This window comes from Lithobates pipiens, unplaced genomic scaffold, assembly GCF_037356315.1.
Source record: "Lithobates pipiens isolate NorthernLeopardFrog02 unplaced genomic scaffold, aLitPip1_a1.2 Scaffold_19, whole genome shotgun sequence".
Classification (NCBI taxonomy): Eukaryota; Metazoa; Chordata; class Amphibia; order Anura; family Ranidae; genus Lithobates; species Lithobates pipiens.
The window spans coordinates 17,487,725-17,513,805 of NW_027507764.1; the positions used below are offsets into that span (position 1 = coordinate 17,487,725).

General features: G+C 46.2%; 1 protein-coding gene across 1 annotated transcript; it reads left to right on the forward strand.

The window, feature by feature from the left end:
- The first annotated feature begins 7,762 nt into the window (after positions 1 to 7,762).
- Positions 7,763 to 25,632, forward strand: LOC143997921 (pentraxin fusion protein-like). Its single transcript, XM_077493742.1, has 3 exons — positions 7,763 to 7,836; positions 17,161 to 17,443; positions 24,891 to 25,632. Exons 1-3 carry the CDS (start codon positions 7,764 to 7,766, stop codon positions 25,057 to 25,059), a joined length of 525 nt encoding a protein of 174 aa, XP_077349868.1. The 5' UTR covers position 7,763; the 3' UTR covers positions 25,060 to 25,632.
- The last annotated feature ends 449 nt before the right edge of the window (positions 25,633 to 26,081 follow it).

The window sequence follows — 26,081 nt, forward strand, 5'->3', positions numbered from 1 at the left end:
GATCCCTCTCCTTGATTCCATGAATCCGAGGGTCCTTTCGCAAGTTTTTCAGGATCAGGGAGGCCTTGCAGCGAAGGTTTGCTGAGGCATTCAATCCGGAGTCCTCTGGGTCATTAAGGATCACATGATCCTCAACCACCTCCTCCCAGCCAAGTACAACTCCATGGGTTTCTGGGGACTGCAAACGATCCCTTGAATACTGCTGCTGATGCCGAGTGTTATCCTCCACCTCCATGCTGACACAATCCTCCTCCTCCTCTTCTTCTTCCTGTGTGATCGTGGGCCTGCAGAAATACTAGTATTTGGATAAAGGGGGCCTTGAGAGGTAAGGAAGTCCTCCTCTTCCTCCCGCTGTTCTGCCTCAAGTGCCCTGTCCATTATGCCACTAAGTGTGTGCTACAACAGGAAGACAAGAGGGACAGTATCACTCATGCATGCACTGTCACTGCTCACCATCCTTGTGGCCTCCTCAAATGGTGACAGGACATTGCATGCATCTTTGATCAGTAGCCATTGGCGTAGCGAAAAAAAGCCAAGCTCCCCTGACCTTGTCCCGGTGCCATACTCACACAGGTACTCATTGATGTGCAGCCATTGCAGCATTGCCAACATTGAGTTCCACCTGGTGGTTATGTCACAAATGAGGTGGTTCTTGGGCAGGTTAAATTCCCTTTGAAGGTCAGCCAGCTGAACACTGGCATTATATGACCAGAGGAAATGCCCACAAACTTTCCTGGCCTGCCTCAGGAGATCCTGTAAGCCCGGGTACCTGCACAAGAACCGCTGCACCACCAAATTAAGGACAAATTAAAGACATGAGCCAAACAGGGAACATGGGTCAAGTTTCCTGTTACCATTGTCGCAAGCTAGCATTTTGGAGGCGTGGTGGCGGAACAAGCTCCAAAAATACTGCACCCTGCCCTGCATCCTTCCACAACGAGGCATTTCCTTCCACATGCCGGAAGAGAGCAGGAATGGCCTTCCGTGAAAAAAAAATGGCGTTTGGGAACCTGCCACTGAGGTACCGCACATTCCACAAATTCACAAAAGAGGGCAGATTCTACTAGCTGAAAAGGCAGCAGTTGAAGTGCTAGCAATTTAGCCAAGCTAGCATTCAATCGCTGAGCATGTGGATGGCTGAGACCAAATTTCTTTTGACTGTTTAGCAACTGGGGTATGGAAATTTGCCTGCTACAATCGGATGTTGGTGTAGCGATAGCAGATTGCCCGAAAGTACTTGGCACACCTAATTCTACACCTTCATTCCTCTCAGTGCAGGTTTCTGAGAGGACTGAAGTTATAGTGGGGTTGGAGATCCCAGCTGATGAGGAGCAAGGAGAGGTCAACCTTGTTCTTTGGTGTGGGTCTTTTAAGTACTGTTGCCAATGGACTGCATGGGAGGTTGACATATGTCTGTTCAAGCATGTGGTGCCCAAGTGGCCTATGTTTTGGCCATGCTTGATACACTTCAGACATATGTTGCAAACAGCAACGGTGCTATCTGCTGCACACGTATCAAAAAAGGCCCACACCAAAGAACTTTTCAAAAATGTGCAGGGAGTCAGCAGAGCCCTGCTTATGCAGAGCTTTGCGGTGTGATGCAGTCGGGTGGCTGCCATTAAGCTGACCCCTGGAGGGCACCCTGCCTCATTGGAGATGGGCCTCCTCTTCCTCTTCTCTTCTATCAGGCACCCACGTAGAGTCAGTGACCTCATCATCCCCTCCCTCCTCGTCACTGGAGCAAACCTGGCAATGTGCTGCAGCTGTGGGAACATGACTGCCAGTTTCTTGTCCTTCTTGGGCACCCCCTCTCTCTAGGCTCACGTTACTGCCTTCCTCAACCTGGGTACCATCATCGGAGCCTTCAAAACGCTGCAAATCCTCCTGTAGCATGTACCCAACACTGTGGTCGAACAGTTTGGGGGACTCCTCCGTGCATGATGGTGGGGCTAGGGAAGGAGTGATTGATGACATTGGGCCAATGGAATAGTCCGCTTTGGCAGCTACATTGGCAGGCAAGCTACTCTGAGCCTGGGTGACAGAGAATGAGGAGGATGAGGATGGCTTAGTTATCCACTCTACCAACTCTTCTGCATGTTGTGGATCAACACGGCCAGCTGCCAAAAAAAAGGACAAGCATGCCCACCGGCCACATACTGAAGATGCACCGTCTCCTTGGTGGCCTTCCAGACATGCTGTAAAATTTTATTAACAACTGCCTGAAGTTTACTAGAAAAAGTACACCAGGAATAGCCTGCAGTGAGATATAGGCTTGGCTAGACTAGAATGCAGTGGATATATATGTAGGAGACTGTATATATATTTAATGCACTGCAGTTTACTGAATCACCTGACTGCCTGAAAGTATATTTGAAAACGTAAACCAGAAATGGCCTGCAGTCCGATATAGGCTTGGCTAGACTAGAATGCAGTGGATATATCTGTAGCAGACTGTATATATATTTTATGCACTGCAGATTACTGAATTACCTGCCTGCCTGCCTGAAAGTATATTTGAAAACGTACACTAGGAATGGCCTGCAGTCAGATATAGGCTTGGCTAGACTGGAATGCAGTGGAGATATATATATATATATGTAGGAGAGTGTATATATATTTAATGCACTGAAGATCACTGAATCACCTGACTGCCTGAAAGTATATTTGAAAACGTACACCAGAAATGGCCTGCAGTCCGATATAGGCTTGGCTAGACTAGAATGCAGTGGATATATCTGTAGCAGACTGTATATATATTTTATGTACTGCAGATCACTGAATTTCCTGCCTGCCTGAAAGTATATTTGAAAACGTACACTAGGAATGGCCTGCAGTCAGATATAGGCTTGGCTAGACTGGAATGCAGTGGAGATATATATATATAGGAGGGTGTATATATATATATTTAATGCACTGAAGATCACTGAATAACCTGCCTGAAAGTATATTTGAAAACGTACACCAGGAATGACCTGTAGTCACATATAGGCTTGGCTAGACTAGAATGCAGTGGATATATATGTAGGAGACTATATATATATTTTATGCACTGCAGATCACTGAATCACCTGCCTGCCTGCCTGAAAGTGTATTTGAAAACATACACCAGGAATGGCCTGCAGTCAGATATAGGCTTGGCTAGACTAGAATGCAGTGGGTATATATGTAGGAGACTGTATATATAAATTTTACGCACTACAGATCACTGAATCACTTGCCTGCCTGAAAGTGTATTTGAAAACGTACACCAGGAATGGCTTGCAGTCATATATAGGCTTGTGAGACTGACTGTATATATATATATATATTAAATAATACACTGCCGGTAACTGAATCACCTGGGCCAACACCTTACAACATTATGGGCCATTACACGCCGCTCGAATTTGGCGTGAGCGGCCCATGTTCGCTTTTCGACAAACGGGCGAACAGTCAATGTTCGAGTCAGAAAGCTCATCCCTAATTCTAACACATGAATATGCTTTGATCTAAACCATTCCACTGTAGCTCTGGCTGTATGTTTCGGGTCGTTGTCCTGCTGGAAGGTGAACCTCCGTCCCAGTCTCAAGTCTTTTGCAGACTCCAACAGGTTTTCTTCTAAGATTTCCCTGTATTTGACTCCATCCATCTTCCCATCAACTCTGACCAGCTTCCCTGTCCCTGCTGAAGAATAGCATCCCCACAACATGATGCTGCCACTACCATGTTTCACAGTGGGGATGGTGTGTTCAGGGTGATGTGCAGTGTTAGTTCCCCGCCACACATAGCGTTTTGCTTTTAGGCCAAAAAGTTCAATTTTGGTCTCATCTGACCAGAGCACCTTCTTCCACATGTTTTCTGTGTCCCCCACATGGCTTCTCGCAAACTGCAAACAGGACTTCTTATGACTTTCTTACAACAATGGTTTTCTTCTTGTCACTCTTCCATAAAGGCCAGATGTGTGGAGTACACAACTAATAGTTGTCCTGTGGACAGATTCTCCCACCTGAGCTGTGGATCTCTGCAGCTCCTCAAGAGTTACCATGGACCTCTTGGCTCTTCTCTGATGAATGCTCTCCTTGCCCAGCCTGTCAGTTTATGTGGATGGCCATGTCTTGGTAGGGTTGCGGTTGTGCCATACTCTTTCCATTTTTGGATGATGGATTGAACAGAGCTCCATGAGATGTTCAAAGCTTGGGATATTTTTTTTTATAACCTAACCCTGCTTTAAACTTCTTCACAACTTTATCCCTGACCTGTCTGGTGTGTTCATTGGCCTTCATGATGCTGTTCGTTCACTAAGGTTCTTTAACAAACCTCTGAGGGCTTCACAGAACAGCTGTATTTATATTGAGATTAAATTAAACACAGGTGGATTCTATATACTACCGTATTTATTGGCGTATAACACGCACTTTTTTCCCCTTAAAATCGGGGGGAAATCATGGGTGCGTGTTATACGCCGATCCCCTCGCCGATCTGCTGATCTGCGCTGTCTCTGGAGCGCCGCTGACATTTAGCGAGCTGAGCCGAGTGTACTGTGTACTTGGCTCCGCTCTCAGTCACGCCCAGCCCCGCCTCCTAGCCTTTACGTCCCGCCATTGGCCCGGTGTTGTGTCCATCACAGGAGCCAGGACAAGGGGCGGGACGGGGGCGTTGCTGCGAGCAGAGCTGAGTAGCTGAGTACCCTCGGCTCGGCTTGGTCTATGTCGGCGGCGGGAGGAGCCGAAGGTCTCGACGGCGGCGGCGGGAGGAGCCGAAGATCTCTGCGGCGGCGGTAAATTTAAAACTTAGGCCGCGTACACACGGGCGGACTGTTCGCCCAACCTTGTCCGCTGAACAGTGTTTGGGCGGACAGTCCGCTCGTGTGTGGGCTTTCAGCGGACAGTTTCAGCGGACAGTTTGACGGACAAAGTCTTTCGGAAATTCCGAAAAACTGTCCGCTGAAACTGTGTTTGAGCGAACAGTCCGCCCGTGTGTAGGCTACTTTCGAAATGAGCAAACTGTTCCCGCTCGGAGGGAAGTCCGCTCATTTCGAGCGCGTGTGAAGGTAGTCTCCGTCGCGGGCTCCGCCGCCTGGAATGGGCTTAAAGGGGAACCCCAACGCCGAAAAAAATCGGCGTGGGGGTTCCCCCAAAGTCCACGACGGCGACGGCGACAGCGACAGGCGACAGCGACAGCGGCGACAGAAGACCGGGCCACCGCCTGTAAAAGAGCTACAAGAAGGCGCGGTGGCCCGGCAGAAGAACCGAAGAGGGGGACAAGACCCCCGAAGTCGGGAGAAGAGGCCGGCGGCGGGGAGGAAGAAAGCCGGACTCCTCCGCTAGCAAAAGAGCTACACGATGTGAATGAGTATGGGGTACAATGTACCCCTACCCATTCACCTGTAAAATAAAAGTACAAAAAAAAACACAACACAGGGAAAAAATATTTTATTGCACAGCTCCGGGGGTCTTCCGTCTTCGGGGGTCTTCTCGCCGGACTCCTCCGCTATCTTCGTGTAGCTCTTTTGCTAGCGGAGGAGTCCGGCTTTCTTCCTCCCCGCCGCCGGCCTCTTCTCCCGACTTCGGGGGTCTTGTCCCCCTCTTCGGTTCTTCTGCCGGGCCACCGCGCCTTCTTGTAGCTCTTTTACAGGCGGTGGCCCGGTCTTCTGTCGCCGCTGTCGCTGTCGCCGTCGCCGCCTTCCGTTCTTCTTCTTCTTCTTCTTGTTCTTCTTCTTCTTCTTCTCCAGGAGATGTTGACACGTCGCTCTCTCCGGCCGGAATGCCAGAGCCGCGCTGTGCGGTCACTTATATAGTGACAATGGGGCGGGGTCACATGGTATATGTCACATGGGTTGGTCACATGGTGACCCCGCCCCCTTACGATGTCATAGTCCCCATGTGACATCAACCCATGTGACCAACCCATGTGACATATACCATGTGACACCGCCCCATTGTCACTATATAAGTGACCGCACAGCGCGGCTCTGGCATTCCGGCCGGAGAGAGCGACGTGTCAACATCTCCTGGGGAAGAAGAAGAAGAACAAGAAGAAGAAGAAGAACGGAAGGCGGCGACGGCGACAGAAGACCGGGCCACCGCCTGTAAAAGAGCTACAAGAAGGCGCGGTGGCCCGGCAGAAGAACCGAAGGCGGCGACAGAAGAACGGAAGGCAGCGGCGACAGAAGACCGGGCCACCGCCTGCAAAAGAGCTACAAGAAGGCGCGGTGGCCCGGCAGAAGAACCGAAGAGGGGGACAAGACCCCCGAAGTCGGGAGAAGAGGCCGGCGGCGGGGAGGAAGAAAGCCGGACTCCTCCGCTAGCAAAAGAGCTACACGAAGATAGCGGAGGAGTCCGGCGAGAAGACCCCCGAAGACGGAAGACCCCCGGAGCTGTGCAATAAAATATTTTTTCCCTGTGTTGTGTTTTTTTTTGTACTTTATTTCACAGGTGAATGGGTAGGGGTACATTGTACCCCATACTCATTCACATAGGGTGGGGGGCCGGTATCCGGGGGCCCCCTTCTTAAAGGGGGCTCCCGGATTCCGATAAGCCCCCCGCCCGCAGACCCCGACAACCAACGGCCAGGGTTGTCGGGAAGAGGCCCTTGTCCTCATCAACATGGGGACAAGGTGCTTTGGGGTGGGGGGGCCGCGCGGCCCCCCCTTCCCCAAGGCACCCCCCATGTTGAGGGCACGCGGCCTGGTACGGCTCAGGAGGGGGGGCGCGCTCGCTCGCCCCCCTTTCCTGGCCAGCCGGGTAGCGTGCTCGGACAAGGGTCTGTTGTGGACTTTGGGGGAACCCCCACGCCGATTTTTTTCGGCGTTGGGGTTCCCCTTTAAGCCCATTCCAGGCGGCGGAGCCCGCGACGTCTCCGTCGCGGGCCCCGCCTACCTGTACACGCGCTCGAAATGGGCGGACTTGCCTCCGCCTTACGTGGGCGAGTCCGTTCATTTCAAAAGTTGAGCGAACTGTTTGGCAAACAGTTTGCTGAAACAGTCCGCTCGTGTGTGGGCAAGTCCGCTCATGCAAATTTTGAGCGGACTGTTTGCCGAAACTGTTTGACGAACAAGGTTGGGCAAACAGTCCGCGCGTGTGTACGCGGCCTTAACCATGCTGCAATTTTGGGAAAGGCTGCAGGGGGACAGTGGAAGGCTGCAGGGGGACAGTGTAGGGCTGCAGGAGAACAGTGTAGGGCTGCAGGGGGACAGTGGAAGGCTACATTGATGGGCATTTAAAATGTAAGGTTTTTTCCTTAAACTTGCCTCCTAAAAGTTTTTTTCCTTAAACTTCCCTCCTAAACTTGGGGTGCTTGTTATACGCCGCCACGTGTTATATGCCAATAAATACGGTAATTAGGTGACTTCTGAATGCAATTGGTTCCACTAGATTTTAGTTAGGGGTATCAGAGTAAAGGGGGCTGAATACAAATGCACCCCCACACACCTTTCACATATTTATTTAGAAAAAATTTAGAAATCCATTTATCGTTTTCCTTCCACTTCACAATTATGTGCCACTTTGTGTTGGTCTATCACATAAAATCCCCGTAAAATACATTTAAGTTTTCGGGTTGTAACATGACAAAATGTGGAAAATTTCAAGGGATGTGAATACTTTCTCAAGGCACTGTTAATGAAATTACAGATCTGATCGAAAGAGAATTTATTTTAATACTAAGAAAAGCTATTTCTAAGTACCAGAGAAAGAAGAGATGATACTGAGGAAGAGATGCAGAATCACCTTCTCGTGTAACATACTATAGTAACAGACTCTTTGTATCTTGGTGTCTCCTCCAGAATGAAGACTTTGGTGGCTTTGCTTTCCCTGGGGTCGTTGGGTCTGGCTTGGTGTTGCAGGCTTTCACCTGGAGGTAAGAATAATATAAAGGTAAAAAAGTACATAAAAATGACTTTGGTGCGCTAGATGAGGAGGAGGGTCTGAATACACTCTTATGGCAGCAGGTAGGTCATCAAAAGAACTCCTTCAGGTATTTTAAAGAGATATGCACTAAAGGTATCAACAACACTCATCTAGAAACTAGACCAATTCCAAAGTTTGTATACAGCCTTATTCTTAGTAAAATATAGCCATATAAAAATGTAAAAACAATCCATAGATGTGGCTGACTTTTTAAACATTTGAACAGGCAATCATTGGATCTTGATTGAAATAGTGTGTGGGGAGGTGCAGGGTGGTAAACACTCAGACTTCAGTGGCAGAAAACAGAATTGTATTGAAATTGAAGTTCAGGAATACCCAACATGCCCAGCGAGAAGGCAACCCAACTGGGAGCGCTCACAGAATGAACCAGCGAAGAGTAATAGCGGAAGGTCTCTGGTGTGCTGAGAGTGCCTGTTTTGAGGGGTGGAATGTGGCCCGGCCGATCCATATCCAAGTGGGGAGGATTTCAAGAAGGATGGCATGTCCTTGTACTTCCCCCTACTCATCTGGAACATCTCCCTGATGCTAATCACTGTCCCTGACAGGTGGGTGACCTGTCCCTACTCTAATCACACATGAAATGTGCACCAAAAAGCGCATGCGTGGCCGCTCGTCGGATGGCTGCTTAGTCCGCGAGCTCCGCACCGTCCCGGCCTAATTTCTCAGACGGCGCCACACTGAGCTACGAGCCCCGGCCGCAAACGGCACGAGCGGACGGAGGACACATCCGGGAATCCCGGGATGGCAGGAGGAACAGCAAGGAGAGACCTCTCCCGTGTTTTGAACACGGGACCGAAACCCGCGGCCCATTCCAAGATGGCGCCGGACACGCCGCACAAGGAGACATGCTGGAGGAGGAGGACTCCATAGCCGACCCACCGATGCGCTCGGCAGGGCTCCCAGGCCCCACTGTGAGTACAAACTCCAACGCCTGCTTATCCCCCTCCTCCACAGAATCCCTTCTAAGCAGGGTCCTGGATGAAATGCCGCTCTCACCTATGGAGGACATTACAGCCAGCCCAGGAGGCACTGTGGCCTTTTCGCCAGGCTCTCACCCCTCTCCTCAGGATTTTTCATCCATGGTAACACTATTCGGCACCATGTTAGCCAGGGGTCTCTCACAAAACGCTACCCAAATCACCTCAGCCATTCAAGCTGAATTACAGCAATTTGGTAATAGAATAGAAACGATTGAACATAAAGCAGACCAAACAATATCCAGAGTAAATCAAAACACTGCGCGAGTACAGGACTTGCAGGACCAACTTGAAACTGCGTTCTCCAAAATTGACGACCTTGAGAATCGCTCGAGGAGATACAATTTCCGCATCAGAGGAGTCCCTGAATCTTTCCAGGACTCGGCCCTTGTTGTCCAAACATTCATTAAGGAACTCATTCCGGACAGCCCTGACCACCGCCTTGAAATGGACCGCGCTCACAGGGCTCTGCAAGCCCCGCGCCAAGATGGGCTCCCGAGAGACATTATAGTTAAACCACACTTTTACAAAGTTAAGGAGGAGGTTATGCAACGGTCAAGGGGTGGAGGACCCCTTACGTTCCAGGGGCACCCCATACAAATCTTTGCAGATCTATCGCCTTTCACCATTTAAAAGAGGAGATCACTGAAACCGCTCCTACTAGCACTTTCCCAGAAATCGATCGCTTACAGGTGGTCCTTCCCATTTCGCCTCTCGTTCTCTTTTAATTCAAAATCCTACGGCTTCTCATCGTTTCAGGAAGGTGAAAAGCTCCTACTCCACCTTGGTCTAATCTCTAGGGACCCCGACCCATCTCTGACAAGCACACCCCGGTGGCTTCCTCAAAAGACCACCACCATCAAGTCCCATCGCACCTGCATGGCAGAAGCGCTTGTCCAAGAAGTCTAAGGATTCCAAGCCACCGTAAAGACATCATCCAGACTGGGGTCGATATGGACCCGCAACACTCCCTTTGATCCAGTCGGATCCTCTGATGTACTTTGGGTCATTTTGACTCAATTTATTTTTTCCCCATTGCACAGACACGCAGAACTTACAACACCTGATAATTACTTCTGATTTTCCCCCCCTCTTTTTCTTTTTTTATTCCCCCCCCCTTTTTTTTATATCCTGTTATCCACAAAGCTATACTGGTTATTGTCTTCATGTTTTTGTTTTATGGGTACCCTAATTTCACTGGTTTGTCTTAAGGTTCAATACTTACTGCTTGGAAGGGCCACCCCTAGGTTCTCTACAGGCTGATGGGGGTAGTACTTTTCTTCATACTCGTCTCTCTTGGTTTTACTGCAAATTTTACCGCAGAGGGTATTTCCCCGGTCCCCCAGACCCCTGAGCCTCCCTGACCCTAACCGGGGGCGGGGGGGATGGGGGGATGGGGGGTAGGGGAATCCACATTCTCTGTTCCATGAAAATCTAGTTTGGGGCTAAACCCTTTAGCAACTGTTTAGGCCACAGGAGAAGGCCAGGACGGCTGTCCTGCGCCTCCACACTTTCCTACTCGAGAGGGGGATCCCTTTGGTTCCTCCTACGGTGGGGAGGCCTTGTGCTCCTTCCTTTAATGGGAGGAGCACTCATTCGATTACGTTTGGGGCTGGGTGGGATGGGGTGTGAGGACGGATTCTCACACTTCATCTGGGGATTTTTGCATATCTGTTCAATGTTAATGTTTGCTGATATCTCTTTTCTTTTATTATTTCTCCTAGCAGGGTTATCTTTCTACTTCTCAACCTCCACCCCTCCTTTCTTATCTCCCTTCCGAAGGTCATCTAATCATGCATCCTTTCAAGATTTGGCGGCTTCAGTCCTCACTTTACCAGGTAGGTCCCACTCTCTCCCAGATGATACCTCCCACCTGATCCATGCCAGTACATAACGCCACCGCTTCGCCCTTTTCCATAGTGTCTCATAATGTCCAGGGCCTTAATTCCCCTGTTAAAAGAAGGAAACTGTTCAAATTGTACCAATCACAAAAATTTTCGGTCCTCCTGCTTCAGGAGACCCACTTCCCTAAATCTTTCCAGCCCTCATTCCTACACCAACACTTTCCCCAATTCTACCTCTCCAATGCCGAAAACAAAACAAAGGGTGTTGCTGTCTGCTTCTCTAAACACTTACATTTTTCCATGTCACAGGTTCTCACTGATCCCTTGGGTAGATATATCCTTGTAAAAGGCACCATAGATGGGTCGCTTCACACTTTTGTCTCGTATTACGCGCCCAATAAAGGTCAAGACAAATTTTTCATCTCTCTGCTGACCACAATCTCCCCACACCTGGAGGGGGTTATCGTCCTTGGTGGGGATTCAAACATTACCTTTGACATTTCTCTAAAAAAATCTGGCTCTGGTCCCTCAAGACCAAAGCAACCTTCCAAACAGAGTACCAGGATAGCCAAACTCCTCTTTGACTCAGGTCTAGTGGATATTTGGAGAGAACTCAACCCCCTCACCAAGGACCATACCCACTACTCGGCCCCACAAAAATCTTACGCCAGGATAGATCATATTTTCCTTTGCGGTACTAATGTGCCGTTAGCTACAAAGTCCAACATCAAAGACTCCCCTATTTCAGACCATTCCATGGTTACACTCTTTCTCCGCAATTCTTCTACCGCAAACAAGGAATTTAAGTGGCGTCTCAACGAGTCACTGCTTAGTAACCCGGCTTACTGCTCCATGTTAGAACAGGATTTGAAAGACTACTTTCTAACTAACGATACCGAAGATATTTCTCCTGCAACGTTGTGGGCAGCCCATAAGGCTGTAATAAGAGGCAAAATTATGCAATTTTCATCCCAATTAAAAAAGGCACATAGAGCTGAAATAACCAAACTCTCCAAAGAATTTCAGGCGTCCTGTAAACGCAACAAGTGAGAACGTACACAATCCTCCCGGGAAGATTTGGAATCTTCCAGGATCAGGCTCAACTTGGCCCTCACCACCGAGGCTGAAAAACATCTTCGCTGGTCTGGAGCCAGGTATTATATGCATAAGGATAAAATAGGCTCTAAATTAGCCACTAAATTGTCTCCCAAGTCACGTCTCATGGCCTTCCCCAAGATACGGCTACCAACCGGCACCCAGACACAAAACCCGCAGAGTATTCTAGAATGCTTCCAGGATTTCTACGCTTCCCTATATAAGGAAGACAAACCTAGCCCTCTCCCAAATATTGAGGGGTTCCTAGATTCCATACCCCTACCTAAACTCACCAGGGATCATGCGGAGCTACTTGATCTACCCATTTCGGAGTCGGAGGTTCTGGAGACTATACATAAGCTCAAATTAGGTTCCGCCCCTGGCCCCGACGGCTTCTCAGCCGGCTACTACAAAAAAATTTCCAATATCCTAGCGCCTTACTTGACTAGATTTTTCAACTCTCTTAGCCATGGTACTCCCCTGGATAAAGCCTCCAACCTGGCATACATTTCGGTCATTCCGAAACCCGGAAAGGACCCGTCCTTAGTGAGCAATTATCGCCCGATCTCTTTGATCAATAATGATCTCAAACTTTTAACGAAAATAATGGCAAACTGTTTATCCTCTTTCATTGCTCAGTATGTTCACCAGGACCAAGCAGGCTTTATCCCGGGGAGACAAGGCCCAGACCAAATCAGAAGAGCTATTGATATAGTGTCCCTCCTTAACTCTCAATGGGATGGAGGACCCAAGCAAGAAGGGTTCCTCCTTTCCGTTGACTTACAAAAAGCGTTCGACACGGTCACCTGGCCCTATATCTTTACAGTCCTTGGGAGGTGGGGTATGGGTCCGAACTTTTTAGGCACCTTGAAATCGCTTTACTCTAATCCCAACGCCCAAGTAAGATTGCAAGGCAGGTACTCGGACACGTTCACTATCGAGAAAGGCACCAGACAGGGGTGTCCGTTATCACCCCTGATTTTTTCCATAGCCATTGAGTCCCTAGCCATAGCCATACGCACAAACCCAGACATAAGAGGAGTATCATGTGGTGCTCAGGAACATAAATGTGCCCTCTTTGCTGACGACCTTCTCCTTTTCGTCACATCCCCCCTTATCTCTACTCCCAACATCCTTAAACTCTTAGAGCAATTTGGTATTGCCTCCAGTCTCAAAGTCAACGTTGCTAAATCTGCCGCTCTGAACATATCTATCTCTCCAAACCTTCTCACAAACCTTCAAACTCACTTCCCGTTTACCTGGAACTCGTCAGCTATTCCCTATCTAGGAATAAACCTGACCAACAGTTATGATAAGTTATTTTCCAGTAACTTCCCAGCCATGTTCAAAAAACTTGAAGCCGACATGGCAATATGGTCAAAATATGATCTATCCTGGCTGGGCCGCGTAAATTCTATTAAAATGACCCTTTTACCCCGCCTGCTTTATCTTTTCCGCTCTCTGCCAATTCCTATCAGGAAAGCCCAAATCATGCGATTCCAATCCTCCGTCCTGAAATTTATTTGGGGATCCAAAGGCAGGAGATGTTCCAAAGACATTCTCTATAGACTCAAGACCCAAGGGGGCCTTGCTTTGCCCAATATTTGGTGGTACTACCAAGCTGCGCAGATAGCCCAAATATCAGTAGCACACTCGAAAAACCCCAAACCAGATTGGCTCCTAATAGAGAGGATGGCGACACCGAGACACACAATTGACTATTTACTCTGGTCTAAACAGCGTTTACGGCCAGCGATACTGGCCCCTACCCTCTCTCACTCTATGTCGTTGTGGGACAGGCTCCAAACACACTCAGCCCTGGCCTCTCCCATGCGCCCACTTGCCCACCTCTTTAATAACCCAGATTTTCCGCCCGGACAAAATATTACAGCATTTAAGTGGTGGGTAGACAAAGGCTTGTACAGGATCGGTCATTTCCTACACACCACAGGACCTCTCACACTGGCGTACTGTGTGAGTAAATTATAAATGCCCCCCACTGAGCGATACAGACTATTACAAATTTCTCACTTTCTTCGGTCCAAATGGCCTCTCAACTCTACACCCCCTTTACCGACTCCTTACGAAATATGGTGTGGCAACATGCTGGATCAGAGGGGTGGTATCTCCATTATTTACAACTCTCTAGCCAAGAATGCCACCAAGCCGTTATATGCCCGACTTTGGGAACAAGATCTGGCAGTAGAGTGGGACCTACCCAAATGGTATTCACAATTTCACAGATCATTCAAAAACATTATGAATATTTCTCTAATGGAAGCTAGCATTAAACTCATTGGCCAAGATTTTTCCGGACGCTTCCCCTTTATGTTTTAGGGGTTGCGGGCTTACCGGCTCGCTATTTCATATATGGTGGACCTGCCCCAGGATACGGAAATTCTGGAACAATTTTTTCCACCTGTTGAGGAAAATTACGGGTATAGCTGTTCCACAGCTACCCGAGATAGCACTTCTTAATGCCAGTGTGGACGGGACTCCCAAACACACCCAAGCCTTAATTTTCTATATGCTCTTAGGAGCTAGAATCACTATAGCTAAACATTGGAAAAGGCCCACAGTACCCATGCAAGGCATGAAACTGAAAATTTCATGGATCATGGCCCAGGAAAAAATTGTTTGTACACTACTGGACAAAACCCTCAAATTCCAATTGGTCTGGGAACCATGGGCGAATTATATCGGAGTTCCTATAATTCCAGGGACCTAGATATCTAAGGCCGCTCTTACCCGATTAGATGACCTTCTCTCGTTATCCTCCCCTTTTCCCACCCTTCGTATGGACCTGCTAGCCCTCTTTTTCTTCCCTGCCTTCCTTCTCTTTCTAATCCTGTTCCTCTTCCCTCTCTCTCTGGTTTAGGTGGTTTGTTCCAGTGTTTTAGTCTCTTATATCCAGATATGACAGAAGGTATAGGCCTCCTGGCACAGCTAGGTTACCTCACAATCACACTGGGTTTGCTCTGGACTTTCAGTTCAGCATTCCTGTTACAGGTGTAGGTTCCTCTCAGACCTCTACACACAGCGATTGATAAGTGGACTTATTATTGTTTTATCTATGTGCTAGATATATGAGATAGGCAGCCCACTGGTACACTATTTCTTGCGGGCCATTCAGAGATGGGGTTGGGGTGAGAGGCTGTCTCCACAGTGTGCTCCCCTTGGGGTGGGGTACGGCTTCCCCCCAGCAATCCATCTCCCTATCAGGTATTGGTTTATAGTCTGAGGCCTCAATAGTGCATATTCCACATATTTGCCTCTCTGGATTATTGCTCCTTTTTAAATGTAAAAGTGACTGTTTTCTACTTTCTGTATCGTCTGTTAAACACTGGAACGTCATTATGCACTCCCTGGCTTTGGAAAGGGGAGATGCTCTCTTTTGCTTGTTTTTTTTTTTTTTTTGCAAAATTCAATAAAAATATTGAAATAGAAATGTGCACCAAACCTGGAAACAAGGGTCTTGAATAGACTCTTCCTGGCCCAAGATGTCCACCAATGCCATATGGGATGCCAGCATCCAATCAGATGCCACCTCTTTGTGACTAAGGAGACCATAGGGGAACTAGTTTCCTTTCGACTTTCTCTTCCACTTGTATTGCCACTGTGGAATGCGGATGACTACAAGTGCCTACCAAAAAAGGTGATATGCTGGAAAAACAAACATAAAAATTAATTTTCATGATCCATATTTTTCATTTGGTTAAAATAAGTATACCCCTAAATTTACCTGGATGCTGATTTTGCACTCTCCAGTAAATCAATTCGACGGTCTCAGTGAAATTATTGACAACATTGCAGTTTACAGTTCTTTTTTTGGTGAAGGCCCCTTTAGAACAATGGAACTACTTTGTTACATAGTTACATAGTTAATAAGGTTGAAAAAAAGACAGAAGTCCATCCAGTTCAACCAAAAAAACTTAAAAAAATAATATCATACAATCCCATATACCCAATTCTATACCCACAGTTGATCCAGAGGAAGGCGAAAAACCCCAGCAGAGCATGATCCAATTTGCTACAGCAGGGGAAAAAATTCCTTCCTGATTCCCCCCGAGAGGCCATCGGATTTTCAACTTTACCTATAAATGTTAATACCCAGTTATGTTACGTACATTTAGTAAATAATCCAGGTATTTCTTAAAGCAATCTACTGAGCTGGGCAGAACCGCCTCTGCAGGGAGTCTATGCCACATTTTCACAGCTCTTCCTGTGAAGAAACCTTTCCGTATTTGGAGATGAAATCTCTTTTCCTCTAGACATAAAGAGTGCCCCCTTGTCCTCTGTGTTGACTGTAAAGTGAATAACTCAACACCAAGTTCACTATATGGACCCCTTATATATTTGCACATGTTGATCATATCCCCCCTTAATCTCCTCTTCTCAAGAGTGAATAAATTCAGTTCCTCTAATCTTTCCTCATAGCTGAGCTCCTCCATGCCTCTTATCAGTTTGGTTGCCCTTCTCTGCACTTTCTCCAGTTCCCCGATATCCTTTTTTTTAACTGGTGCCCAAAACTGAACTGCATATTCCAGATGAGGTCTTACTAATGATCTGTACAGGGGGGCAAAATTATATCTTTCTCTCTGGAGTCCACACCTCTCTTATACAAGAAAGGACTTTGCTTGCTTTGGAAACCGCAGCTTGGCATTGCATGCTATTATTGAGATTATGATCTACCAAAACCCCCAGATCCTTCTCCACTATGGATTCCCCCAGTTGTAATCCCCTGGTATGTCTGATGCATGCATATTTTTGGCCCCCAAGTGCATAACTTTACATTTCTTAACATTAAACCTCCTCTGCCACATAGTCGCCAAATTAGACAGAGCATTGAGGTCGGCTTGTAAATTGGAGACATCCTGTAAGGACGTTATTCCACTGCATAGCTCGGTGTCATCTGCAAAGACAGAAATGTTACTTTTGATCCCAGACCCAATATAATTTATAAAGATATTAAAAAGTAAGAGTCCCAACACTGAACCTTGGAGTACACCACTGATAACCTTAGACCATTCAGAGTAAGAAACATTAACCACGACTCTCTGAATTCTGTCTTTTAGCCAGTTTTCTATCCATTTGCAAACTGATATTTCCAAGCCTGTAAACTTTACCTTACACATGAGCCGTGTGTGCGGAACTGTATCGAACGCTTTTGCAAAATCCAAGTATACCACCTCCACCGCCACACCTCTGTCCAAGGTTTTACTTACCTCCTCATAAAAACAAATCAGGTTTGTCTGACGACTTCTGTCTTTCATGAATCCATGCTGTCTTTGTACACGATGTATAATTATTGAGTGTGTTTTGTTTTTCTTTCTTCAGCCACAAATATCGCCAGAAGCGGGGAAGCCTCACAGAGTTCTGATTATCCAGAAGAGCCAATTGGTTACGCTAAAAAGGCCATTGATGGTGTGACAGATACCAACTGGTTTAATGGCTTCTGTACCCAGACAAATCCGGACCCATCGCCCTGGTGGAAGGTAGACCTGAAACAGAAATACAAAGTGAATGTCGTTGTAGTCACTGGACGAACAGACGGCTCAATGTACCGGATGATGGACGCTGAGGTCCGAATTGGAAATTCTCCAGACAATAACAACCCGGTGTAAGTACCACAGGAACAGGACACTGTACGGTTACCTGTGTCAATGGGATTTGGGCTTGTGTCGATGGCATCAGCTTGAGAGGCTTCAGAGATCATGCAGAATTCATTGACAGGTGCATGTGACCTTTTCTGATCTGCATTGACCTACTCCAAGAGAGTTTTGCCTTCTCATAGACTTGTATGATAATAAAAAACACATCTGATGCAAACAAAAGCTCAATGACAAAGGTCCTATGCACCACCCTGAACCCAAAATAAGAGACATTACTACATGACTGGATTTTACTTATGAATATATTTAAAGAGAAAGTAAACATTCTAAGAAAAAGGTTGACCTCACAGGGGGTCCCACCATCATATTAAACACAAATACAATTTATATTAAGCCTCCTGGCTTCCTCTTGCAGAACTACTTCTCAGGCCTCAAGCATAGGTTTTTAGTAGGGTTGCCACCTCATCTCTTTACATCCAAACACATATTTATTACACAGGTCCTGTGGCTGATTAAAGTGGAAGTAAACCGATCAATCTAACAGTTTGAAAAAACATGGCATGCCGGAAATGTTAACTGTCACATTGGCTGTGCTCTCAACCAAACTGTCAAACCATCCAATGGCTGGTGTCGTAACTGATCACATGTGCAGCTTCATGGCAGTTAAAGATTAAAGGGAGGCCAAGATGGCAGCTTCCTTGGCTGAAAACGATAGGAGGGTTTACTTCCACTCTAAGGTGGTAATTAAACTCACTTTTTGCCTTATCTGCTTTAAATTAGCCTCAGAACCTGTGTAATTAATTTGTGTTTGGTTTTAAAGGGATGAGGTGGCAACTCTTGTTTTTAGTCTGGTCCCTCGCATCATCTCTCAGCACCGCTGTGCTTATGTGCAGCCCTGCTACTCTCGGCTCTTTCTCTTGCAGCTCCCTGTTTCTCTATCCCACTCCCTTGAGGCTGGACAGGGACATATTGTCTCCCGGGTAGACCCCTAAAACAATGTCAGGCCCATGATTATGCAGGTTGGTCATACCCCCCCAAACAGCCTGCTGGCCTTCAGTAATATCTCAACCCAGGGTTAGAGGCTTTTTCCTTTCCTCAACTCTTTGAAGCCTCTGGACTCCGGAACCCAATCTAAGAATTCTAAAACCCGAAAAAGACTGGAAACACAATTTTCTCTGCTCAGAACAGATATTCTGGAGCCCCCACAATTTGCATCAAAGGAAAACCCTGTGTGCCATTTACTTCTTCTAATGCCCCGTACACACGATCGAATTGTCAGGCATACTTAGTCCGCTGGATCGCATTTCACCGGACAATCCAATCGTGTGTGGGCTTCAGCAGACTTTTTCACCGTAAACGTGGGTTTCAGCGGACAATACGTTCGCGAGTATGCTAGTCCGGCGGACTAAGAATGACGCACGCTCAGAAGCAAGTACGAGAAGGAAGCTATTGGCTACTGGCTATTAGACTTCCTTTTTCTAGTCCCGTCGTACATGCTGTACGTCATCGCGCTAGCAATCGCCGGACTTTCCGTGTGTGGACTGATGGTCCACCAGCCAATGGAGGGGCTGTAGGTCCCTTCGTCAATGGAAGAGGGGTCAACGCCGTCTCGTAGGTCCCAATGGAAAAGAGATGATCTCCAACCAATATTCAATAATGACGAGAAAACTCTCGGAGAGAATCATATGTAAAACAAAATGGCTTCCCATTGTGTAGGTCAAAAACAGGGGGTCTCCCAGCGGAGTTCTATAAAACACATGTGGAAATACCTACTTGTAGGTTGCTGGAGGTGCTCTCCGCCTCCTTTGAGACTTCTTCTCTCCCCCCTCGATTTCAGCGGCTGTAATAGTGGTAATACAAAAACATGGTAAGGACTCCGAATTATGCTTCACCTATAGACCCATTTCACTGCTCAATGTGGAAGCAAAGATCCTTGCGAAGGTACTGGCTAATCCCTTGTGTAAGGTTATTCTATCTTTGGTCCACAGAGATCAGACTGGGTTTATGCCAGGAAAAGGTAATGATACCATGGCTGGGGGGGGGTACAGAGGCGGTTGCTTCGCTGGATGTGGAAAAGGCCTTTGACTCAGTGGAGTAGGAATACTTGTGGCTTGTCCTTCAAAAGTTTGGTTTTGGGCCCAACTATATCTCCTGGCTGCAGATGCTCTATTCGGGCCCCTCAGCCAGGGTTTGGACAAATGGTGTACTTTTACCCTCTTTCCCACTCCACCGAGGAACCACACAGGGCTGTCCTCTTTCTCCAGCCCTTTTTGCGTTGGCAATCGAGCTGCTGGCAGAGCTCTTGCGGACTTCTGGAAAAGTTTAGGGCATTTCTTTTCCCCCTCTGGTTGAGAAAGTATCAATGTATGCAGACTACATGCTGCTATATTTACAGCCACTCTCTCCAAGCAGCTTTCAATTAATAGACCCACAACCCCCCATGCAACAGGTATCCCACTTCAAATATTTGGGTATTTACATCCAGAGGGATCCAAGGAAGTACATTGATGATAATCTATATCCTGTCTTTCAACAGTTTACTCGTAAATGTGGGGTATGGAAGAATTTTCCGCTCACTCCAGTGGAAAGAGTTAATCTTATTAAGATGACTTTTCTCCCCAAATTCCTCTATGTGTTCCGACACTCCCCGACCCCCAATACCTGCTGCCTTCTTAGCTAAACTTAGTCTCCTCATTTATTTGGGAAGGTTCAGTCAGTTGCTAGATTAAAATTGCAAATGTCCCTAACTGAAGGTGAGTTGTCTCTTCCAAATTTTAAGAAATATTACTGGGCTGCGCAACTGGTTACAGTGAGATGGTGGCTTACTCAAGTTACTTCAAATCCGGCAGTAAACTTGGGATCCTACTCTGACCTCAACAATCTTGTGTACCGAGGACCTAAGTATGGCCCTCAGGTGACTACTCCCAAGAAGACAACATTGCTGACCTTGAAGCAGGTTACTAAATGTCTTAGTTAGGTGGGTACCATCTCTACTCACACTCCGCTCTGGGGGAACCCCTCTTTGCCGCATCTTAAATCTGTACCAGACCCCCAAGTCTTGGCTAGATTTCAAATCACCAAACTTAACCACATAATGCTCTGAGGACGAATCCTCTCCCTGGCGGAGCTCAGGCGGCAATTTCATTTGCCACCGTGGATGTACTTCAGGTACATGCAACTTAGGCATGCTATAAGGGCGCAGTTTCTGGATGGGGTTGTTCTTGCTGTTCACTCGGTCGAGTCCCTCCTAATAGCAGCTGAGATTGGCCTGATATTATACTCCATATACTTGAGACTCACTTGCAGGGTCATCTTCCGGTACAGTTAAGCTGTTTGAACTATGGCAAAAGGATATTCCTGTTTTGACTGGACTGAGGGCTTACGGCAATGCATTCCACTTATGATATCGGCCAGGGACCACTTTGTCCATCTCAAATTTTTTTTTTTTTTTTTTTTCCAAGAAAAGTTTTATTGAAAATGTTGCATAAAAAGTACTGGTTCTCCTGTCAATCCGACAATAAGTGGTCAAACATAGAACGTACGGTCACCCCTGGGCATGACCTCCCTGCTCTAGCTATGGCGGCTAGCATTCACCACAAACCAATTGTCCCTGAGTACCCTACTATACAAGCCTCGATTAGGGCATGGTCGGGCCTGACTCAAAGTAAAGTTACTGACGTACCACTAAGCAGACTACAAATCCCATTAGCAACCTACCAATACCTAATACCCGACTTCTCCACACAGAAATGGAAGCAAACAGGCAATCATTACACTGCGCCCCTCGGCGAACACATAGATCTAGCTGACCGGTATAGGCTACACCAAATTCAGCACCTCAATGAGACCAGCACTCCTAATCCGATTGAAATCCCACAAGCACTATGGGATTTCCTCCTAAACAAGAGCTCTAATTGTAGAAAGGGGATCTCACTTTTCTATAGACTAGCAAACCCTCTGTATCTAAACACTAAACTGCCCTGTATGTTACACTGGGAAAGAGAATTGAAGAAGGACTACTCACTTTCGCAGTGGCATATGGCGCTAAAATATAATGGGAAATCCTCAGCGTGTATAGATCACTGGGACAATGCCCAGAAGATATTACACCGATGGTACCTCACCCCGCTACGCCTCCATAAAATGCATACAGATATAGGCCCTATGTGCTGGAGAAACTGCCAGCACATGGGGAATCTTTATCATATCTTATGGAGTTGTGAACTTATCGCCCCGTATTGGAAAAAAGTGGAATCCCTGATCAGAGACATCACAAAGTCTAACTGTACGATAGAGCCAGGTTTGGCTCTTCTTAGCCTTTCGATAGAACACTTCCCTCCAGTAATGCGGAAAATAGTGATTAATATCCTCTTTGCTGCCAGAATTTCGCTGACAAGACATTGGAAGACCCCCATACCCCCCTCTCTAGAGGAGGTTGTTACCAGAGTAAACAACATATACCTTATGGAAAAGATGTTGGCTTATAAAGAAGGGGCAATCCTGAGTTTCCATAAATACTGGGAGGCTTGGGACTCTTCCAAATATGTCTCTCCACATTTGTGATCTAATTCATGGATATTCATGTTGATTTGTATCTTGACTTTAAGTTGCCTGAACCCGAAATGCGTAACATCCAATTGAAGTGTGAATAGAGGTAATAGCATTCATGTTAACCCAGGAGTAGTGCCCAAGGAGGACTAGGTATCTTTGTTAGTGTTGAAGTTCCCTGGTTACCGTTTTCCCTATGCTGTATGGACAAGTTTTGCCGTCCATTATGTGCACACAAATGAGCTACGTACTTACATGTATCACCGCCCTTGACCCTCGGTAAGGTCAAAGGATACTAATACTCAAGTAATCCTACTCCAGCCCTAAGCCTGCTCACAGTGTGTACCCGTTTGGGGTGACAGGCTAGGCCTACTAGTGGGCCATCTGTGGTTATCAATCTATTGTAGCTCTAATAGGATACTATTGTTTATGTTTTTTTTTTTTCATGTAAGTATGTGGAACACTGCGTTCAATATGTATAACAACGCTACACATATCTTTGTCAAATGCTGTATACTTGTTTAATGCAAAACCTAATAAAAATCTTTGGTTATAGAAAAAAAAAAAAAAAAAAAAAAAAAAAAAAAAAAAGAAAATGTTGCATAAAACTTACAATTCAGCACATCAGAACAATAAAGCACAGTGATGTTCAAGTCGATTAATAACCAAGGAACAATGAATGAAACAAATCACATGTCTACAAGTTAAGGCAAATACCTTTAGAGGAGACGAGGATCATGAACAAACTGACCCGTTTACCTAAAAGCTCCTCTAGGTCAAAAACAGACACAAGGAAAATTTAAGCAATGCGTACTAATAGAACAAAACAGGAAAAGTACATGCCAAGGCATGCGTAATGTACTCAACAATGGGTCATCTTGTGTCGAGCATTAAGGTAACTGGAGACTTTAATGCCCAGGAGCTTGGGGATTTAATTGGTAGCAAGTATGCCTTATTACCATGCCGGGAGAGGTGTGGGGGTGCGACCCCCCTGTGAATGCTACCCGAGAATACACATATATCCAAACACCAGAAAAGCAAAGAAAAAAAACAAAAAACAAACAACAAAACAGGGGAGGTGGAGGGGAGTGGGAAGAGAAGGGACATGGAGGGGACCATGAGTGACGCATGCAAAGGGGGCACCCAGACTAGGATGTAAGTGCCTGACTTACACACGTACACGTCGGATATGTTATCACTTCCAGAGGATGACAGCTGCCCTCAGAACCAGCCTGAGGGTGGTAGGGGGGGCTATGCCGCGTTTACCCTAAGCTTTCGAAAGCTAGGGATGCATCCTTTCATTGTGAAAGTAGAAGTTTATATTCATCAGATAACTTAAAGTGGTTCCAGCAGGACCATATCTTCATGAATTTAGACGCTGTGTCTTTGGCTTGGTGGATGAGATCTTCCATTTCCGCAATTCTAGAAATGCGATTAAACCAATCTGCAGTTGTTGGCACTTTCGTGGAGTTCCAAAATGTGGGAATACACATCTTGGCCGCATTGATTAGGTGGAGAGCTAATGAACGATGATAATGGTTAAAGGCGATCGAAGAGTGATGTAATAACATTTGCCCTGGAGTGTAATCTAAATGGTAAGTCGTGATCTTGGTCTTGGAAGTCATTCGGTGTACAGTTTGCCAGAAGGTTGGAGTCTAGGGCAGGACCACCATATGTGTAGCATGGAGCCTGTATCCTGCTCAAATTTCTACACAGAGTGTACTACACTCCCTCCAAACTATCCAGAATCTAGCCAGGGGTGGCGGATATTTGCCCCAAATGCAGGCAGCCGGTGGGCACCTTTATCCACATGGTGTGGGAATGTCCTCTCATTCAAGCATTCTGGCAGGCAGTGATTGCTGACATGAATAGGGTTGCTGGTCTGTCGTTAGACAATGATCCTTTGATATTTTTATTGGGCATTACTGACAATTTGAATACTACCAAACATACTGGACTATTTGTTTTTTATGCGGCCTAGTATGCTAGAAAAACTATACTTTCCAAATGGAAGCTCCCAGAGCCCCCTCAACTCTCGGCATGGAAGGCACTTATAAATTCGGTTCTGCCCTTATGCAGACTTACATATATGGGACGGAACTGCCCCCAAAAATGTGAAAAAATTTGGGCACCCTGGGTGCAGGCTAGACATATTATGGTCTAGTTGGATTTGGCCGGATTGAGTGGTGCCAAGGACTGAGTGACAGCTAGCATGGAAAGACATGCTCCCGAATAGGGTACACCTCTGCTCTGGTGGGGGGAAGATGGGTAAATCTCTATGTGGCATTCCTCTTTGTTTCTCTCCCCCTCCCCCCTCCTCCTATTTCCTTTCCCCTTCCTTCTCCTCTCCCTTCCTCCTTTCTCCTCTTTTCCTTCCCCCTCCTGACTTTCTCCCCCCCACCTCTCTCCCTCTCCTTCTTTTTTTCCCTTGCATGTAGCATAACAGTGGGAGTTCACAATGTATAGGTACTGTCCCATCCTTAGCTGATAAGATGTTCCCACTGCCAGATGCAATAGGAGGCTGAAATGCAGGTAATGGTAGTCACTATGCAGCAGGAGATGAATTGCTAATCAACATGGACGGCTCTAGGGAGACTTAATTGTCATTATTATTTCTGTTGAGAGACTGATTCTTGTAATGTGAATATACTGTTCTCATGTATAATGTTTTACAACTTCAATAAACATTCCTTCTGTTAAAAAAAAATAAAAAAATAAAAAAAAACAATGCAAGGAGGTAGAGGTTGCTATCTGAGAATTTTTCAGGTGGGCTTCTGGAGAAACCTAAATGGCCAACAGGCATGACAATAGAATTAATGAACACTTTGGGTGCCTTTAGTAAACCTCCTCCAAGTAAACAAGTGTAATTTCTGTATCATTCCATTGATCCTTGTTTGTTCTCCACAGGTGCGGTAAGGTCACCCAAGTTTCTGATGCCACAACAATTTTCTGCTGTAATGGAATGGAGGGTCAATACGTCAGCGTGGTGATCCCGGGGCGCAATGAATTCCTGCACTTGTGCGAGGTGGAGGTCTACAGTGACCCCGTAGCTGAGGAGAATCGTGTCTGCTGGTAAACCTCAGAGGACCACGACAGAAGGAATCCTAAAGTTCATCATCAAATTTCATGTCCATCTTGATGATACGTCTGTTCTCCTATCCAGCTAGAGGACATTTTCTGCTCTATACCTTGTAATCCTGTTTTAAGAAACTCTTTACAGACATCTTTCAAGAATTTGATTTTCATTATACATAAAAAATAATGTGTATTACACGTAGGGGACAGTTCAGAAATGTTTCCACCTAAGAGTCACCCAACTTTCACCCAGGATTCACAAGTTTTTCCAGTTGAATACAATTATGTGAATCTTGAATAAAATTCGCGTAATTCTTGTGGGAAATCTTTTATGAATAGACCACTTAAAAATTAGCTAAAAACATCTAGTTTTGGATGAAGTATAGAAGGGTTGGAACCACTGCTGTCTGTATCCTCATTGGGGAAATTTTCTTTATATATTTGTCCTGGTGATGATAATCAGAAAGAGATGAGAAACCTCAAATGTAAGATGTTCAAACTTGTTCTGATGATGATAGTGTTTCCTTACTTAGGTGCTTACTAAAGACAATAAAATTTCTTTCACATTATCTTATTTTTTTCTGCGTTGTCCATCCTTGTTTATTTTTTTTTGTATGTATTTTTTTTCTCTTCAGGCCAATTGTAACTGATCTTGTTAAAAGAAATATTAGATGGAATTATTGTTAAGGGGTCTGTCATTAAAGTGGAAGGAAATCCTAACTTTTCTTAAAAAATGTCTGCATACCCCCAGCCCCCCCCCCAATCCTACCTTTCCTGCATAACCTGTATAAAAACACATATTCTTTATACAGGTTAGGCAAGATAGATAGAAGGGGGGGGGGGGACTTTTCTTCCACTTTAAGCACATATTTAGAAAAAATCCCTGATAGAATTTTTTTAAATCAGAGTTTAGTGTCACTTTAACTTTCTTGATATAAGGAGCCCCTGACATCATGTACTCCATATTCAGTAAATAAAATGCTACAGAAAATGCTCAGAGACTCTGGACATGTAACAGGAGAT